Source organism: Calypte anna, chromosome 2, assembly GCF_003957555.1.
Source record: "Calypte anna isolate BGI_N300 chromosome 2, bCalAnn1_v1.p, whole genome shotgun sequence".
Lineage (NCBI taxonomy): Eukaryota > Metazoa > Chordata > Aves > Apodiformes > Trochilidae > Calypte > Calypte anna.
The window spans coordinates 48940820-48960431 of NC_044245.1; the positions used below are offsets into that span (position 1 = coordinate 48940820).

Consider the following 19612-nt stretch of genomic DNA (forward strand, 5'->3'; position numbering starts at 1 on the left):
TAAAAATCCCAAATTGATAGAGCTGTTATTATGTTTTGAAATACAATGTATGTGTTTGCATTAGGTATGCTTTCTTCACAAAGCACCAAAGCTCTGTTTGTGTAAAACCTTCTATTGCTTTTTGGTGGTTTTTGTTGAGGGGGCCTCTTACCCAAGGTTATTGACTGAAGGATGGTTTTAAACAGATTGGAATCCTACTTATATGGATGTGTGCATATAAGAGTACATTAAAGCTACTGGTCCTGCGAGTGTCCTGTGGATTTAAACTGTATTACAAGATGCGTTTAAAGTGACAATATTGAGAGCTGCCTATAAAGAGCTTGCTTAGTTTAGGAGAACTAAAGCTTTTGACCTTGATAGTAATGTCAGTTTTCTACTTTCAGTTTGGAAAATGTTTGTTTTCTGGAAAGATATGATTTTATTTGGCTGGTAGAGAAATATCTGCTGAATTCTGACACAGCTTAAAAATCATGAAGTCCCACAATTTGAAAGTGGCTGATTCTGATTATTTATCTCTTTCAGTGTTTAATCAAAAAATGAATACTGCTTCAACTTCAGAAAGTGGATCATATTCCACAAACAACACCCGACCCTTTTTTTATGCGCACCCAACAGCACAACAGCCTTTTCCAAATCCGTGGTACCTCAGTCATGCATACAATCCATACTATGTACCTGCTTCAGGTAAGGTAAATAACAGCTGTCTGTCATAGTTTTGCTTAGTAAATTACTTCTAGAGTGAAGTGTAGCTATGTTAACAAGCTTCTTGGGAGTTTAGGGGGAAATTAAGTTAATGTTTTAGTTTTCAAAGATGTGGTTTATGAAGTGTGGTATGAATATGTAATTTGTGTGCTGGAAAGCTTCTGTTTCTGGGAAATGGAAACTAAGCCAAGTAATAAGTGGCTGTCAGAGTTCTGAAGTGGGCCTAACAATTAGTACGTGCATATGTGTTGTGTATATATTTGCATGTGTTGTAAGTATGGATAAATATAGGCAACCCCCACAGAAAAAAATATTGGTAAATACATCTTGTAAATAGTGTACCTAGTTAACTTTTATCTGGAGCTGTCTCTTCAAGGGACTATTCTATAACAATAGCAACAACAACAAAAGTACAGAAAGTCAATTGGTGTGTGTTTCAAGGAAAAAAGTCAAGCTCTGAGGAGTAGCTGTCCAGATAAGTTATTCTGTAAAAAGAAACTCTCTAGGACTTTCTACCAAATGTGCTTCTGAACATTGAAAGCTGGAGTGGTTTACTTGTATATGTGTCTTATATGGTGGCTGTCTCTGTGTATACCAGCACTTATTATTTAGAAATACTTATTTCAGGAAGAAAACATATTTGCCCTTATGTTTTTTTTTCTTCTCCTCCTCCTCAATATCTAGGCTTCCGAAGTGGAAATCCATATTTTCCATATTATTCTGTTGCACTTCATGAGTACCCTGGATTTTTTGTTCCCCAGCATCCAGCGCATGCAAGAATTAACAGAAGAGCTTTTTTTAATGCTCCCCCACCTTCCCCTATGTTTTATCATGCAACAAGATTTAGACACTATAGTACCCCTGGGAGAAAAATGGAGACAAAAGAAACGCAGACTGATCCTAGACAGCCTGAAAACAAGCAAAAAAAGCATCAAGATATCCATATGGAAACGAAAGGTTGTGATGCAGGAAATATGGCCTGTGTTTCTTCTGGTATAGGAACGGAGACTGAAAGTACCTCAGAGAAACAAGACTCATCTGGATCTTCCATTGCAGTAGACAGAGAGTTTCCTAACAAGAGCCCTTCCAAGTCTACACAGTATAGAAATCTCCCTACTGGAAGCTATGCCTTTGAGAAGGAAGAAGTGAGGATAGAATATGGAAATGGCTCTCCAGCTATTCAACTGTGGAAGTCCTTTAAAGAAACTATCCCTTTGTATGATGTGGCCAGTGGCAAACCAGTCCCAGACAATATAGTGCAGCGTGATTTATTTTCTGTTAGCTCATGTGAAGGAATGCTATATAGCCCTCATGAAGGGGAGAAAAGGGTACCAGGAGCTTACTTAGATGAGAGAAAAGCTGTTCTCACCTCAAAACAGGGTGCTGAAACTGTGCAAGAAAAAGAGGTCAAAAATAATGAAGTGCAGCTGGATGCAGAAAAACAGGGGAATACAAGTCAGTGGGGAAAATCTCCCCCAGGTGAGGCTGTGGTGGTGCAAATGGCAGAACTGGCAAGATCTATTAGCATGGATGAACCAGTAGTAAGACAGGATGTGGCTGCAGCTAAGAAATCTAGCTCTAAAAAATCTACAGGCTCAAAAACCTCTCAAGAAGAGCCCAGCTCTAATCAACAAGCAGGACAATTTCCATCTAGTATAGAGGTAATGAGTGACTTGAGTTTTCAGCAGAAAAGGCTGAATTTAAGCCACAATGTAACCAATGAAAGTCAAACAGATAAAAGTATTTGGTGTGAGGAATCAATTGATTATGTTCCCTCTAGCAGCTGGCTGGCTTGCTTGGACAGTATGGATACAAACTACACCTATAATGTTTGTTTGCCACAAAGGAAACGTCAAAGTGTACTCAGTATTTCTTCTGATGACATGTCCTCTAGAGACGAAGGCTCATCAATTGATAATGCCCCAGTATCTTTTTTTGTCCCTGACTGTGTGCTTCAGAAGAGCACATATACTTTCCAGAAAAGTACAGAGGGCTTGGAGAAAGAAAAAATAAAAAGTGGTGGGTCCCTTAATGAGGATGAAGTTGTAGGAAGGGAGCAGGTGAACAGCTTGAATGACCAATATGTCAAAAACTCTTCAACCGTGAAGATTAAAGAGGCTTCCTGTAAAGGAAAAAAGTTGGCACCTCATCCCAAGTCTTCTAGTCAGAAAAAAATTGATTCCCTCAAGCAAAAAACAGCTAAGAGTTTGTCAGAAGTTGAGGACTCTGAAGAATACCCTGTAAGGGGAGAAGAGAATGATGAAGATGGAGAGGAGAACGACAATGAGGAAGAGGAGGAGGAAGATGATGATGACAACATGGATGAAATTGAGTATTTCTTTGAAGAAGCCACTCCATTTGGAATCTTGACATCTAGTAAAGGACGTTTCTACCAAGTTGGGCAGAGGCTACTTTGGAAACCACCTAAAAATGTTATACCAGCTCAATTAATTAGCTGGCCTGCTCAAGAGAAAATAAAAACTAGGAGTGGGCTTGGTGAAAGCATTGGTGTAGTTTACAAGCCAAAGGAGAAAGGACAAGATGAAGCTGTGTACAGTGACTGTGGGTATTATGGAAGAAAGAGGCCTATGGCAAGAAAAGGACTTGAACACCAGCGAATGCTACGGAAATTCTTGGGAGGTAAGCAGATTGCTCAACAGAACACACAAAGAACACCTAATTGCAGTTGCAAATTGTAGTTTGAACCAGGGGTACAAGTGGAGCTTCAGGTCTGGCTTAAGGGTGAGAAGTACTGCAGAATAGCTTATTTTGAGGCAGAGGGTGTTTCTTATGATTGGTTTTTTAACTGTTGCATGAGGATTCTGCATTGTCACAACCAGCAGAGAATTTTGCAGAAACTCCTGTGAGTTAGATTTGATATACTTGCCTTTCTGATGAGTATGGCAATTAATAAATTGCCACTAATTAATAAATTGCCATTTGAAAAGACTCTTAGCTATGCATTTACCATTGTTTAACAATAGCTCATAAATCCAGCAGTTAAATTTACACAGACATTCTCACTTTCCCATCAAAGACCCATGCCAGGTGGATTAAACAGGATTAAGATCATTATAATGTGGTGGCCATGCCCTGTGTAGTGGAGTCAAACTTTTTTTTTTTTGTGGTTATTGCTCTTGTACTGGTAGCAAAAAAAATTCTGATTTGTTTTCATAAAGTGTGAAACTATTAAACATTATCTGGAGAAGAATGATTAATCAAAGGTAGATATTGGTAGAAATTGGATTAATCTGAACTGAGAATAAGCAGTTATGTTATCAGTTGGGGCTCATAAGTGCTTCAGTTCATGGCTGCTGATTTGTGTCTTGTATTGTGAACAGCATCAACTAATGATAGTATAGAACAGCATCTACAAATAATAGACTCTATATTATTTTCTTTCTGCACAATGTGTAAACTAAGCAGCTTGTAAGTTTTGTCAAGTGGGGTCTCCTAAAAAACAAGGTTTTTATTTTTATAGAAGCTTACAATTAGATTTTGTAGCTAGCTTTACATTCCGAGTGGTGAATCAAACAGTATATTGACATTAGCAAAACTAAGTACTGACTTTAAATCAACTTTTTTTTCATTAGGAAGGCTTTTAAGGGAGAACATGGGGATGCCACCTGAAGAGTACTGGATTAGAAGTGGTGCTAAACCCAAATTTACCAGCCAAACACATGGTAATCTCTCACCCTCAGCCAAAAACACAGAACAAGGTACAACTTACAACTTCCTTTCTCCATGTTTTTCTGTTCTTAAGGAATATGATAGAAAACAGCAAGCTTATGATACTTGGATAAGATATTAAGATAACATCGATTCCATTGGTTTAATATTGATTAGATGCACATCTCAGGTTATGTTTATATCCTTTTCAAACACAGACATGTAAAAAAAGATGCATTATAGATACTTTCTTAAAAGTACCATGGGAAATTAAAGCATCAAATGCTTTGTGGCCAAGTAAAGCCCTTCTTTGCCCAAAGTTGCTGCTTCTGTGAACTGTAGTATTAATAATTTCCCCAGCTAATGCTTCTCTTGAGTGCACATGCAGTGGTAGTTCCTAATTTTGATGAGTAGAACATATAGGATGTCCTATGTGATTATTACAGAGGCCAATGTTGAGAGAAACCAGCATGGACCAATCATGGTCATCTGAGTGCAAATAATGTTTGTGATTAAGGAAGAGATGAACAAATCAAAGTTAGTCTGACAAAGTGAAAGGCTAGATAGCTGTAAAGCGTTCTGCTTCAGGAAGAAATGAAGAGATACAGAAACTAAGGTCTACTTGGAATTACCTGTTTCTAGATACTCTCCAAGGGTGTTTCTTGGTGCAAGTGCTGTTGGAACAACTGCAGAATTTGGTGTACTATGAGTATATTTACTTCCCTGTGTCACATGCTTTCAAGGAACAGTCTATCAAATAATAGAGCAGGAAGTTATCTTCAGAACACTCTTGCTTCTCTTCTGTTCAGTGATAATCTACATCAGGTTTCCTGTACCAACAGCCCAGTAGATTATTCTTTAATGTGTATTCCTTTGCTCTCTGCATTGCTTCACTGCTTGAACATGTTGGGGTTTGGGCTTTGCCTCCTGTATTGGAGGCTTTCTAACCTTTCTATCTATAGACTTTAAATTGTTTTTTTGTTTTTTTTTTGCTATCCTGCACAGTAGAAGCTGAAAACACTTCAACAGCACCTCTCCTAGGTCCTTACAACAACTCATAATAATGTAGTTCTAAAATAGTTTTGTTACCTTTAACATTCAGCATGTCCCTCTTATTTCTTCTCATGACCTAAATTACTTTCTTCCCTTCTATGACTTCATAAATAGTGCAATGTACTAAGGGTGCTTGGCCTTTGGTACTCCCTGCTTTTTCTTCCTCCTTCTTCAGCATACGTAGTTTGAAGAAGCTATCACATTCAAGTGGTAGGATGCAGGAGTCTTCCTTATGGAATGCTGTCCATGTCAATGGATGCCTTGGAAATGCTAGTAGAAGTACATCCTCTTGAAAATGTCACTAAACTTAGAACTAGTTTCTTCAAATGTCTTAAATTCAAGTGTCCTGCAAGTAAGGGGGTTTGGCTAAACAAGATGTGCTGCTTTGACAGTAATACTGTATGATAAAATGGGCTTTCTGAAGTGTTTACCTGTGGCATGTAACTGAGCAAGTCTGAAGCACTGAGGTTTTTCAAGACTGGGTGAGCTGTATTCTTGGACAGCTATTGAGTAGTTTTAACACTTGAAAATTGAACTAGAGTAGAATTAGACAACTCACTTTTTTTTTTTTTTTTGTGAGCTTATACCTATCCAAGTTATGACCCAAAATATGATGCATCCAAAATTCTGGTTAAACAGTGATTAAATATTGTAGACATGCAAGTCTGTTGCTTGACATATGTAGTGTTGGTTTTATGTGCCACTGAAACAGGCAACTAGAGGGAGGGGAGAAAAAACACTCCAAAGCAGGAGGGGAAAGCCAAGCTTAAACTTGCTCTCTGACTATGGTTTGCAGAATTAACACTACTTGTGTCTTGCTATTTAGGGTGCCCACCTTTGGTTAAGCCAAAGAAGAAAAGAGTAGGCAAGCCACCTTCAAAGCGCAGAGACACGAGATCTGAGGTGGAAGAAGTGTGGGAGGTGCCAAGGAGCAGTGTACACAGAGGTTGGTGTACAGTGACAGCTATAACCATTACAGGGATTTTTTCATTACTCTCTTGGGTACTAATGGTTCTTGGCTTGAACTGCAAGGATACTGGATAGCTTGTGACATAACAGCGAATGCTATGTATGCAGTTGAGCAAAAAAAAAAATGCTAAACTTTGAACACTTACCTTATTGTGAATACTGTTGTAGCTTTGACTAGGTTAGGTTCCTTATTTCAGGGTGAAGGGGAGTCATCAAAACCCACTGTTTTACACACAGCTTTTCAAACTGTTCTAAGTTAAAGCTATTGAATTCTGTATCAGTTTGCAATATATTATTTTCTTTAAGATAGAGATCTGCCTTAGCTGGAATACTGTAACTTGATACAACATAAATGTATATAGATAATTTTAAAAACCTCAGCTTCATGGAGTAGGACCTTCTTGCTGCTTTGGAGGAAGACAGGGAAGACAACAGAGGGTAAAATCTCAGTAGGTTCAGTAATAAATATGCTTTTGTGCATTTGTGGGAGAATATGTAAATTTTATAAATTGAAAATGGTCAGCAGGTATAAGAAGTTACCTAAAAGATCAGAGTTCCTTCTGGAAAAGAACAATCTGGAATAGTAAAGCTAACTTGAATATCTGCCCAGGAAGTATATGAATTAAAGACCATCTCTTATTTATTAAGCAAAGGATTATAAATCCTTGTGTTTTTGGAAATAAAAGCTTACATCTTATTAGTAAAAATTGGCATCAGTCATTAAGTCAGATTATTTGAACATCAGTGTTAAATTGTTGGTCCTTTTCAGCAAAAGCATCTAGCAAAACTTGCATAATCCCAAAATACTGCTTATATTTGCCCCAGAAATAGTTGGTGTTTCTTGTATGCATTTAATAGTATAGTTACAAAAGCACGCTCAAAATACGGTACAAGTTTCATATGGAAATCTGTTGGCTGGCAGACAATCCCAGTACAACCCCATTCCTGCAGAACTTATCCTTGCTGGGAAGCTGAGTACATCATTCTAGTATCAACCATCAGTGCCCTCTCTTGCAATTAGGGTAAGGCAATCACTGATGCCTAGTCTGTCTTTAGAAGCAAATTGACATGTATTATTTGGAGGGAGAATACATATCTTAATCTTTTTGTTGCTTGGGGGTTTTTTGTTTGCTTTTTCCTTAGGGCGTGGAGCAAGGAAGTCCCTCTATAAGAGAAGATAACTTCAAATATGGGGGAAGAAGGGGAAAAATGTATCAAAGGTTTGCATAAATCCAAAACTCTATTTCTTCTCTTGTATATTTTGTAAATTGCTGTGCTCTCAAGTAGCACTGTAGACTGAGGACACTATTAAAATGGAATTAAGTATTTGACACTACAGACACCTTTTTACGATTAGCACATCCACTATTTAAATAAATTTAAGAGAATTGCACTTTGAGACTGCTTGTATTCCATCTGTACATAGAAGCTTGTGATAGGGATGCATGTGCATCAATACTGTTACAGCATACTGTTTGCTGCTGCCCTGTTCTGCAGGAGCCTATCTGATGGGGAAATGGGTAAATAATTTCCTTCCATCAGCTGGATTTTTGGCTGATTTGTTTTTGTTAAAATGTAAAAATACAGTTAAATCTGTATCCAGTACCAACTTGAAGTTTCAACACAGTTCCTCAGATTTTACTCTTCTAAAGCATCTTTGAGTACTAAAGCTAAAGCACCAGTTGATGTGTGCTGCCTTCTCCTCCCCCTCTTTTTCTGTGGAGACTTTTAAGGGTCTTCTGTAAAGCCCCTAAGATGGTGAGGTGGACTAAGAAGGTGAAATGTTTTTACAGGTGAAGTTCTTATAGCAGAAGTGTGCCCAGTTTCCTGACTTCTTCCTAATGACTTCTATTACAGTTGATGTTGTCCTTGGTAACTATTTACAGAGAAGTCTCTATAGAACCAAGATGATAAAACTAGGCCTCTTTCTTTAATATGGGGTGGACAGACAGCACTTGTCCTGTGTCTCCTCTCTGTGTTGTCTATGCCCTACAGTTACCTTCTAGATAAAATTAGCATTTTCTGTAACTGCATTCAAGTTTTGTGCTTACCTGTTACTAGTCTGACCTGTAACTGAGATTATGCTGTTTTCCCACAGCAATGAATATTGATGTTTACCTGCCCAACTCATCCTTGATCTTTCTCTCATTTTAATAATACTTTCTTGGTCAATAGCTACTTTAATTGTAGTCTTTACTCCAAGTTGTTAGAAGAGAGGATACACATTAACTCTGATGGATTTCCTCTCTACCCTGAGCAATGCAAGAAAATAAGGGGTGCAAATTCTTAATTGGTGTTTAGTGCTGCACAAAACCTCTGTTCCATCAGAACTTCAAAGAAAAAAGAGGAACAGAATTACTTCAAGCATGGAGCTTTTTAACTTTGGAAAATGTAGAACTGCTGCTCTTGTATATCTGATACAGGAATCTGCTGCACTTAGAGGGCGATAGACTTCATTCTGATGTGGGAAAATGAGTGGTAGAATGTCTTCAATTGAAGACTACAAATAATGACCTAGGAATAATCCTGAACTATCATAGACCTACAGATAAGGATTGATCTTTTCCCTGAACTTAAGTTTTGGGAATTAGCTTTGGGATTCAATACTAAGCCAATCCTGATGATAGACTTAATTGTTTGTCTTTTGCTGCTTGTCTGATAAAGTAACATTCATGACCTCACTGTTAGGTGGCACTCTCATTTTTGCGAACGGCTAGTATCTCACAAGATCATGCTAGTCATCCTTTCACAGGTACTTGTGATTTCTATGGAGATGTCAGAAGCAATTTGGGGCCTGGTGATGCCAGCTCCCAAGAATATGAGGGAGTAGCAGTAGGAGTGTTTAGACAGCTCTTCACCTGAAAACAAATACTATGTAAAACTAGAAATGCTTAACTGTAGAGAGACATTGTCAACCAGGTGCCTCGAATTGCCAGTGAGTGGGTGTGAGTCCACCTGTGCCTGATTAGGACAGGCCCCTATTGGGCATGAGCAAGGCCAGGGGGCCAATAAAGGTGGGACACACACCCACAGAAAAAGCTCAGCTCACTCTGATGCGAGGCATGGAGAGGTCAGCAGCTCGTCGAGCCTCTGGAGCAAGAAAGGCTCTTCCCGCTACACTTCTACCCTGGAAGCGCTGTGTGGTGGCTGGAGTCCTGGAAGAGACCAGCAGCTCGTCGAGCTTCAGGAGCAAGAATGGCTCCTCCTGCTACACTTAACATCTTGTAGTGTGCCAGTGCTATGGATCCACACCAATGCTTAAAGTAACGTGGATGTTTTCATGCCCTAGAAATGCTTCTTTGATAATGTTGTATTTGGTGTGCTCTGACAGTACTAGTCCTGAGACTTTGAAGCTAAATTTTCTGCTTGGTTTCATCTTCACTCTGCACCACGGATGATCTGTGAACTACATCTTAAATCAGCTGGCCTACAATTATGTTTAACGTTGCAGTGGTTAAAAGGGCCATGCTTCAGAAAGGCTGCGAAAGACAAAACTGCATTTTAAAAGGCTGTGAGTTGAAGTCCAGGCTCTTTTTATTTGGCCAGGTAACTAGCCATAGTGATATTTGAGCTTTAACCTGCAACTGATGCACATACGTGTCAGCTTCTGTTAGCACTGAAGCTGGATGGCCCGGTGATGAGTAACTGCTGTGCTGGCAGTACTATCAGCTTGTAACTGTAGTAGCACTGCAGAGCCTCTGGAGATTTCACATGCTCCCTGCAGCATCTACTGAAGGGCAGCTGAAGAATCTATTTGCTGCTTGGCACACAAGTATCAAGCCTTAGAAGCCTCTGAGACTGCCAAACTGGGAGCTTCGTTTGGACAGATTTACTGTCCAAAATTTACTGTCTGTGATTCAGAATTTCCGAATCATTATTTGTAGTTAACTAAAACCTCTGCAAAGTGGGTGTGGTATAATCACTGGGATGTGCAGTGGGTTACTTTGCCAGGTTTTAATTTTCAATTTGGTACCATATGTGTGGCATAATGCTTTCCCTTTCACAGTGCCTTGTTTTCTGCCTTATGTTGGAAAAGATTTAGAGATCTTTGTTAAAATCAAAGAATAGGAGACAGGAGCCAATGGCAAAAAAACCCCTCACTGCATGCTAACTGTAGCCATACAAAGGAAAAGCAAATGCCCTGTTGAAAGAAAAAATTCCCCTGACTGACTCACTGCCATCAGCCATCTCAGTCAACAAGGCTATAAACCCTTAGTAATGTTATGGCCAAAGAAGTTAAACAGATGTCAGTGGTTTTTTCTGAAATAATCTTTCTGAGAAGGATGGATCAATGTATTAAGATAAACAGGTGTGGGAGCTGAAGACCAGTCCATCTGTATTACCTATGAGGCATGCTGTAGCTGCATTTCACACTTACTTAGATTCATGGGACTATAAAATTACACTGTTACTGCTACTAAGGCTTCAAAAGAACTTTCAAATGAAAATATACATGTTTACAAAGACAGCAAGGATTGCTAGGAGGAAAAAAAAGTTTCTTTGGACAAACAGTTCAATGTTTAAGGTCTAAAAAGCTTCATCAGTCTTTCTACCCTGCTTTCTGGATTTGTCTACACAAAAATTTCCATTACTATAAATACATGTTGGTATTTCTCTCTAGTCTACGTATTTCTAAAAGACCTACAGTTTCTTAAATGACAGCTTTCATGCTACTTAAAATGCCAAATGATGAAATGAATCATGCTTGCCAGCACTCCAGCACTGGCTGTCAGTAAGCACTACTTAATACCTTACTCTATTGAAACTGTTAGCTTTAATTTTGAAATTCTCTGTTCTTAGGAGTTTCAACAGAGAACTACTAAAGTCTCCATGGGACATGATAGAGAACTATACTAACTGGTAATGATAAAGTGAAAATGTGCAAGAAATAGTTGTTCACATGCCTTCCATGACAAGACCTAGGGTGTACAGAGGAAAACTGGCAGGGAGCAGTTTGAAAGCAAATCAGTTTTTTTCACTGTTAATTAATCTTTAGAGTTCCTTGCTGAAGGAAACTGCAAAGCTTAGAAGCAATTGGATGTAAAAGAAAAAAATAACATCCAAAGCCACTGTACTCTAAAACCGTAACCTGTACTGCAAAGTATCTGCACTATAAGCTGAAGAGGCTGAAAGAGCATCCTGGTGAAATGATGGAAATAACAAAGAGTTTGCACTGCTTTGTTGCACAGGCACACACTATTGACCAGGAGCAGAAAAAGATGCTGGGTTAAAAAGACCTTCAGTACGGTATAAAACAGCAATTTGGTGTCTCAAAGTTCCATTTGACAGAAACTGGAGCCTGGTCTTTCACAGTATTTTTCTTGATTGTTCAAAGACTCTAGAAGGTAATTTGCCAAGGACCCATTAGCCAGGGAATGGGATAACAGTTGAGGAGTTTGTTTTATGTTTTAAATGGTAAAAGCTAAAGTAACTGAAGAAATCTTTAGAGTAGCTCTGCTCTACACAAACTTGAGTACAATTTCTCTTGGCCTGTATCTGCCCAACAATCACCAATACTATAAACACCAGAGTTTTCTAAGCACCAAATTTGGCAATACACAAGAACCACACTATTATAAATCTCATTCTGTTTCTGCTGTTAAATCTTTTTTCTGGTGAAAGAGCCAGGAGCTTTGAATTTGTTGGTGATGGTGCTGGTACAGGGAAATAATAGGAGTCACCACTAAATCCCATCACTGGGAGGCCTGCTAAATAATAAAGCACAATTATACATTCAAGCTCTAAAAATTTTTTTTTCTTCCTCCTTTTGTGCAGAGTATCCATACACATCATCCAGGTCCTCAAGTTGCAGCTTTGTACCACTCTGCCTTGACGCTTCAAAAAGTTGCTTGTTCCAATGCAGTTTATAGTTATTTCAATCTTTCTAGTCAAGTCTGCCTTGCAAGCTTATTTAAAATAAAAGAATGGTCACCCCATAAGGTTAATTAAACACATTTCTTCCTGCTTACACGTTCTTTACTACTGTTTACTACTTGACTAGCTTACATGTCTGTAGCTGAAAGTAATTTTGAAAGCCTTACTCACTTGTATTCTTGTGAGATGATTCATAAATTACTAAATAATGCTAGTAAATGTAAGTTTACTTCCCTGAGCCTTTTTAAAAGGAAGAAACCTCAAATGTATCAAAACAACTGATACTGAACTGTATATAGAAATTACTCTTTTAATTTCTAACATGAGCCCCCCTATTAAATAACTAAACCCACTACCTTTGTACAATAAAACTGAACATCGAACACCATTAAAGTTGGCTACCAAGTGAAGAACACTTTAGGTATTGTAGAATTGTATTAACAGTGACATTGAGATTTTTACTACACACAAAAAAACTCAAGTCTTGCTGACACAGCAGTTTTGTTGGAAAGTAAATCCCCCTTGGTTAGCTTTTTCTCCCCCTTCAGCAGTGCTTTTTTATTTCCCTAGTGGCCAGTACTAGAATAAGTACAACAAACTTCAGCACATAGGCAGTATGCAGAGAAAAAAACCCAAAATGCAGTACAACCTGCTTACTGTAAGTGAAATGTAACTGCTCTGCACAGTGCAAACTGAAGTCCTGTTACAATGAGGCGTTTGTATATAATAAAATAACTTCATGGAGGAAAGAGACTTCGATGGACGGGCTGCTGGGTTCTGCAGATTTGTAGGTGATACCTTCATAGTTGCCACTTTTCTGCTCATAGTCACACATGGGTGACAAAGCAGAGGCCAAACTTGAGCAAGACGGATGACTGCTAGCACAGGCTTTACAGTACCAAGATATGGATGACTGAGTGTTATTTAATGCAGCTCTCTCCTTTCTGACTGCTGCACTGCAGAGGGGCAGAAGAGGCCAGCCAGTGTAGGATGCTGTATGTATCCATATGGATGATCTAAGCTTAATAAACCCTTTCTGGTAATTTCTTCCTCATTCTTTGGATCTTTCCTTGAATTTCACAAGTAAATGTCAATAAGCATGCAGCAGGAGACTGCTGTCAGTCAGATTCTGACTTGTCATTAGACTTAGATGATTTTCGCTTTCTCTTTTTCTTCTTCTTCTTTTCTTTTTTTTTCTTTTCTTTCTTTCTCTTTTTTTTCTTATGTTTACTTCCCGAGGAAGTGGAGCTGCTGCTATCTTCATCATCACTGTTACCATCATCTTCTGAGGTAGAGTCCTCCAGGAGCTGCTTCAGTTGCTGTATCCTGAATTTAAAAAACATGAATGAGAATTTCCTCTACCTGTAACAGTTTATCCTAGCTTTCATCTGTTTCCCTCCTAGTCTGAGAAATGGAAGCTGCATGCAAAGGGCAAGGTAACATTTCCTCTCCTGCTGAATTACACTCCTGATGTAGTTTTCTCAGACCTCCTTTTTGAGAGGAACAGATTGGTCTGTTTTCAGGGACTTTCCATCCCATAGGATATCAAAGACAGACCTGCTTATTGGCCAATATTTACCTGTGAAAATAAGGAGGCAACAGCTACCTCCAGACCACCATAAAAACTTCTATTCTTACCCATATAGATGAATATTGGGATTACGATGTTATGATGTTCATTGCTCTGATGGTACAGAGATGATGCCAGTGAAACTGACAGAGAAGCCTCTGCTTGGGATGCAGAGATATTTAGGCAGGCAATCTTCCTTTGGATTCCCTTTGTGTTTATTGAAGGCACTCTGATGTATCAAATTTTAGAAACCATCTCAATGAAGTCAGTGAAATAAAAAAAACCAAAAACCTCAAACTGTCTTTTCAGTCCTAAACCAAAACTAACCTCCAGTACCTTAATATTATGTCATAAATGAATATGACTCCTCTTTTAGCTTTCTTTTGGGAAATATATAGAAGCTAAAAGAATTAAAGAGGTAGGAAGTACTACCGATTGATTACTGAGAAAGTAGAAAAGCATTACTGTCTGACAACATAAAGAAATTACCATTTTAAGATGTTCTGAGCTGGTAAGGGTAGCTTAAATCAAAATTTCACCTATACAGTAGTATCATGTTATCAAACGAAAATAAACTGAAAATGCAGCTTACTACAGAAACACACTTACCTCATTTCTTTTTCATGACGTTTATTTTCCCTTATTATATCATACATTGGATCTTCATGTGCCTTTAAAGTGGAAAACAGAAAATCCAGTGTTGATAAAAAAAGTATATATCAAGTATTTTCCTACAAAAATCAACCAAAGCAATCCAATCCAACAGGCTTTTATCAAAAGATAAAATACATTTACCAAGCTCTTAATTCACAAGTATACTCTCAGACTTAAAATTGTTCATTTGTTGTTTATCTTTTTTTTTTAACTTCAGGAAAAGCTTGTCTAGTTACTTTACTAATGAAGGGGACTTCTCCTCTGGGTATACCTCCCTCCCTCTCCGATCACAGCTAGCTGAGAGAACTCTATACATATAGAAATAGAAATAGGAATAGGAATATAGGAATATAGGAATAGCAAGACATAGAAGGAACATTTGAATTCAAAATAATGAGTTGTGCACTTACAGCATATTTTAAAAACTTGAATACAAAAAGAGAGGAATAAAGAAGCAAGGACTGCAAGACAAACAGATAATGAAGATGGACTTGCTTTAACATGTTATATGCTACCATTACTGGTTCTTAAATCAGTAATTTTTAAATTAAACGGACATTGCAGCAAAACTGTTGTTCAAGAAGATAGCATATTTTCCAGATATTTAAGGTGCTCATGCTATGCAAGAATGCAGCAAAAGATCAAGTCCAACCCTTAATCCACTACCACTGTGGTTACCAGACCATGGATAGCACTGAGTGCCACATCATTTCTTTTGAAAGACTGAGCAAACAAGTTCAACACAGAGCAGATACCAGATGCTGACCCAAGGTGGGAATTAAAATGTCAGTAGCAAATGGAAGATGTTGCAAATGCTTTGGACATATGGCACGAGTTTGATGCAACAAAGAAGCCTGAGGAAAAATGAAGAAGCAATCTGATCATGAAAGGGGGCAGAAAATATTCTTTGCAGTAGCATTGTCATTGGACAAAGTTAAGTCCAGCTTGCATTTTTCAAGGACAGAAATAAGGACATAAGACTCAAAGTGATGAGAGGAGGTCATGCAGAAAAAATCTGCAGAACGGTGATGTAGCCTCATGTAACAAGAGATCAGACTTGTAGACAATGACTGGATTAGACCTAGACAACAGGCTTCATGATGTGATTGTTCACAGTGAGAGTGGAAGGCCTGAAGCAACTGTAATGTGGGTAGTTCAAGCCTGACTAAACATTTTTTGTTGTATTGGCATTTTAATCACAAAAACTGAATATATAGGTTGATACAGGTTCCTGAAGATTTCCAATTTAAATGTAAAAATTACTGATTTTCCTCTCAAAAAGCAGACTTCCTGCATAGTAATCAAACATCCAACTACATCTGTAGTTTCCTTTATTAGGAGATTTTCGGCATCTCTATTATACTAGAAGCAGAGGAAAAGTCCTTAATAAAGCATTGTCTAGCAGGCTTCTCTTCATTTGCAAGATTCCACATCACCAATACCAAAACACACAAGCAATAACACTGCAGTATCTGTACTCACTACTCGAAACTGCTCCAATTTCTGGTTGCCTTTAATAAAGAATGGGCATTCTTTGTCTCCCGTTCTGTGTCCGTAACGTTTACATCTCCAGCCTTTAAAGATTAGAAGCAAGGAGTGAATTGCTCTTTTAAGCCAGACCAGAATAAGAAAAAAAAAAAAAGGTATTTATGCAAAATATTCTCAATTTTTTGGAACAAACAGGTAAAATTATTATGCTGGTAAATGTAATGGCCATAAAATCCGAGGCTATTACAGCCTTCAAGGTATTGGTTGCTTTTATATCAGTATGATGCCAATCTACCTGGACCTTGTCATCTGTCCACCAGGCATTCTGCCCTCCCCCAGAGTAAATGGATGGCTACATGAAAGTCCAATGACATCTGGCATATTTTCAGCCTTACACTGCATGACTTTGACTTCTTTTCCCAATGGCATCCAAAGCCCCTTGGTTGGGGCATGTGCCAGGAATTCTCGTGCACTTTCATTGCCTGGAACATCAGGTATGCAGTCTTCTGGTTTTGTTTCATTCTCCTACAGAAGAAGATAAGGACAAAAAAATTATTGTTTGTTAACGTTATAAAAATTAATATTTAAAGTATGTAGGCCTTCACTTAACATGGAACCTACTTACCCTGTAGCATTTCTTTTTCTTGTAACACATGAAGAATCTAAAATACCTGATCCTCTTAATAGCATTTTTTCCCTGATCCTTGAATTTCTCCTAAAGTCTGAACTTTATTGCCACATTAGTTCCAGTCCTGCCCATTTGTTTTAGTAATTTATTTAAATAAACAATATAAACGTAAACCTAACAGACAAGGAGAAATTATTCTTTCCTCTTCCTGCTAATGACATAACAAAAACAGCCTTTACAATACAAAACAGATTATGGCTTAGATATAGAATCATAGAATCATAGAATTGGCTGGGTTGGAAGGGACCTCAGAGATCACCGAGTCCAACCCATGAACCACCGTTGCAGTTGCTAGACCATGGCACTGAGTGCCACATCCAGTCTCTTTTTAAATATCTCCAGGGACGGAGAATCCACTGCTTCCCTGGGCAGCCCATTCCAATGCCTGATCACTCTCTCTGTAAAGAAATTCTTTCTAATATCTAACCTAAACTTCCCCTGGCACAACTTAAGACCATGCCCTCTTGTCTTGCTGAGAGTTGCCTGGGAAAAGAGCCCAACCCCCACCTGGCTACACCCTCCTTTCAGGGAGTTGTAGAGAGTGATGAGGTCTCCCCTGAGCCTCCTCTTCTCCAGGCTGAACAGCCCCACACATTTGCCAAATATACGCATTTGGCAAAAGTAATTATTATTATTATGAAAGCAAAGCATTTTTACACATAAGCAATGGAGAATATTGAAAATACATCATTCAAACTGAAAATCTGCTTCACCATCAATGGTTCCCCTCTATCTGCACTATTAGGTACTGCATTACGTGCACACTAAAAGGTGATGAAAAAACTGGTATCCTATCTGATTCTGGGTATTTCATTCTAGGTACTTCACTATGGATTCTCCAAATCAAAGAGATTGGCTACTAGCAGGAAATCTGAGTTTTCCCTTGGAGGCCACTACTTCTCTCTGTAATTTACATAGGCAACCTAGACACTTAAGATAAAAGCTAAAAGACAGGTTGTGTGAAAACCCCTTATAATACTGAAAATTTACTGTAATATATGTACCAACCTTAATTAGCCCTGGGGGAGGTTTCTCATAGCTGAAAAACAACAGAAATATTGTTACTCTGCAGCTTAGTACAGACAAATAATTTGATAAAAAATACAGTATTTCAATGGCGCAAAGTCAAAACCTTCACCTCACCCTTTCCCTTGTATTTTGCACCATCAGTAATCACCAAGAGCTGTGTAAGAACACTGATACATGGACGCAAAGCAACTGAGATGAAGTATTTGTCATATTAACACACACACATCTTGGAAACATCCTTCAGATTCATGTTCCTGTGGGAGAATAACTACTTTCATTGCATTGTTTTACAGGGATATGTGGTACATCCAACTTAGCTTCAGCTACCAGACACACAATTCTCCCTTTTTTCTGTAGCATTCACCTCAAAATCTCATTGATCCAGATTTCTTTACAACATCACTGCTGTATCATTGACATTATCAGCCGCTCATGTCAAGTCCTTATGTTTATCTCTGCCAGCCAAACCTAGTATATATGAATAATTTCATCATCTTCTGTGTACTAAGCCTAAAGACAGAACCTTACCCACCAATCTGAGATCCTTCCTGCAGCATTTCTCTCGAGTTAAAAGTAGATGCAAGATTTTACTAAACTCCAAGTAGCCAGCAGGTGCTATGTGGAGCACTGCAACTGAGAAAGTGCATCTGCTGAAGAGTTAAATGCCACGACCTAACAAAACTGTCTTTGTAACAGTAACTTTATTAGTGCGATGTAGTGCATAGCAGATTTTTTTACTCTCATATGGGAAGGAGAAAACCATATTCTTGTGAACCTTCATATTTTCTTATTCCATTGAACCCGTTGCAATGACATAGTATAAACCTTTCACAGCAGCACAGGTTGCTGGTGGAGTCACTGGGCATATTTCAAACCTTTTATCTTATTTTTTTCTGTAGTCCACTCGAGTGGAAACTGGCTGAGCAACCTCGACTTCTGTGCTTCAACTCCCAGACTTCTAGGAACCTGAGGAGACCCATTCCCCCGCCGCCCTCGCCCCAAATCGCGGTTAAGTCACCGAGCGGTCCTGCAAGCGGCCCCGCAGGGAGCACGGCGCTGCCGGAACCCGCCGCCGGCTCTGGGGTGGCCGAGGACACCGGCGAGGCCGCCCGGTACCGCTCGGAGAGACACTGGAGGGGCACAACTGAAGCACAGACCCACGTGTGTGGGACGCTTTTAAAATCTGACGAAGATGGAGCAACCACAGCGAGAAGGGAACGGGCCTCTGCCTTCCGCGGGGCCAGGGGTACAATAAAAACAAACGAACAAAAAAGTCAGCCCCGACCCTGCACTTAGAACAAGCCCCAAACGCCGCCGGGGTGGGATTCAGGGCAGAGGCGGGGGGTGAGCGGGCGCCCAGGCGAGACCCGAGGCCTGCGCGGCCTCCTGGGCAGGGGCGGGAGCCCCGGGCTGCCTTGCCCTCCCCTCCTCCTCCTTCTCCTCCTTACAAGGACTCCAGGTGCTGGAGCTTCTGGAGCTGCTGCGCCTCCTGCCTCTTCCGTTTCCTCTCATGCCGGTCCTGGGTCCTGCCGCCGCTCGCCGTGGATTCCGGATGGCTCCTGGGCCGCGCCTGGCTGCCCCTCGCCGCCGCGGCTGCTGCTTCCTCCTCCACCCCCTGCGCCTCCACCTCCTCCTGCCCCCTTCGCGCCCTGTGGGACATGGGCCCGGCGGGCAGAGCCGCGGCGGACGGCGAGGTCGCGGCGACGCCGCCTCCGCTCCCCGCCCTCCACGTTGCGCATTTCGGTTTCACTTCCCCTGCCGGGCGGGGCGCGGCGCGGCAGGCTCAGCGCAGACTTCCTCCGGAGGCGGCTGCGCGGTGCTGCCGGGCAGCTCCCCTTCCGCAGTGCCCTCACCTCTGCCCTGTCCCGTATCCCGGCGGTGCCTGAGGTGGTGAGGCACCAGGGGCGGTCCCGCCA

At 40.0% G+C, this 19612-nt stretch overlaps 2 protein-coding genes across 2 annotated transcripts; one reads left to right on the plus strand and one right to left on the minus strand.

Annotated features, from left to right (window-relative positions):
- The first annotated feature begins 536 nt into the window (after positions 1–536).
- LOC103537128 lies at positions 537–7595 on the plus strand. Its single transcript, XM_008503388.2, has 5 exons — positions 537–684; positions 1387–3342; positions 4296–4421; positions 6251–6370; positions 7537–7595. The coding sequence occupies exons 1-5, from the start codon at positions 537–539 to the stop codon at positions 7572–7574; spliced, it is 2388 nt and encodes a 795-aa protein (XP_008501610.1). The 3' UTR covers positions 7575–7595.
- Positions 7596–12200: 4605 nt separating this feature from the next.
- RP9 (RP9 pre-mRNA splicing factor) lies at positions 12201–19367 on the minus strand. The gene is made up of 6 exons (XM_030445030.1): positions 19145–19367; positions 17676–17706; positions 16375–16504; positions 15974–16065; positions 14447–14508; positions 12201–13593 (listed from the first exon to the last, which is right to left on the minus strand). The coding sequence occupies exons 1-6, from the start codon at positions 19354–19356 to the stop codon at positions 13386–13388; spliced, it is 735 nt and encodes a 244-aa protein (XP_030300890.1). The 5' UTR covers positions 19357–19367; the 3' UTR covers positions 12201–13385.
- Between the last annotated feature and the right edge of the window lie 245 nt (positions 19368–19612).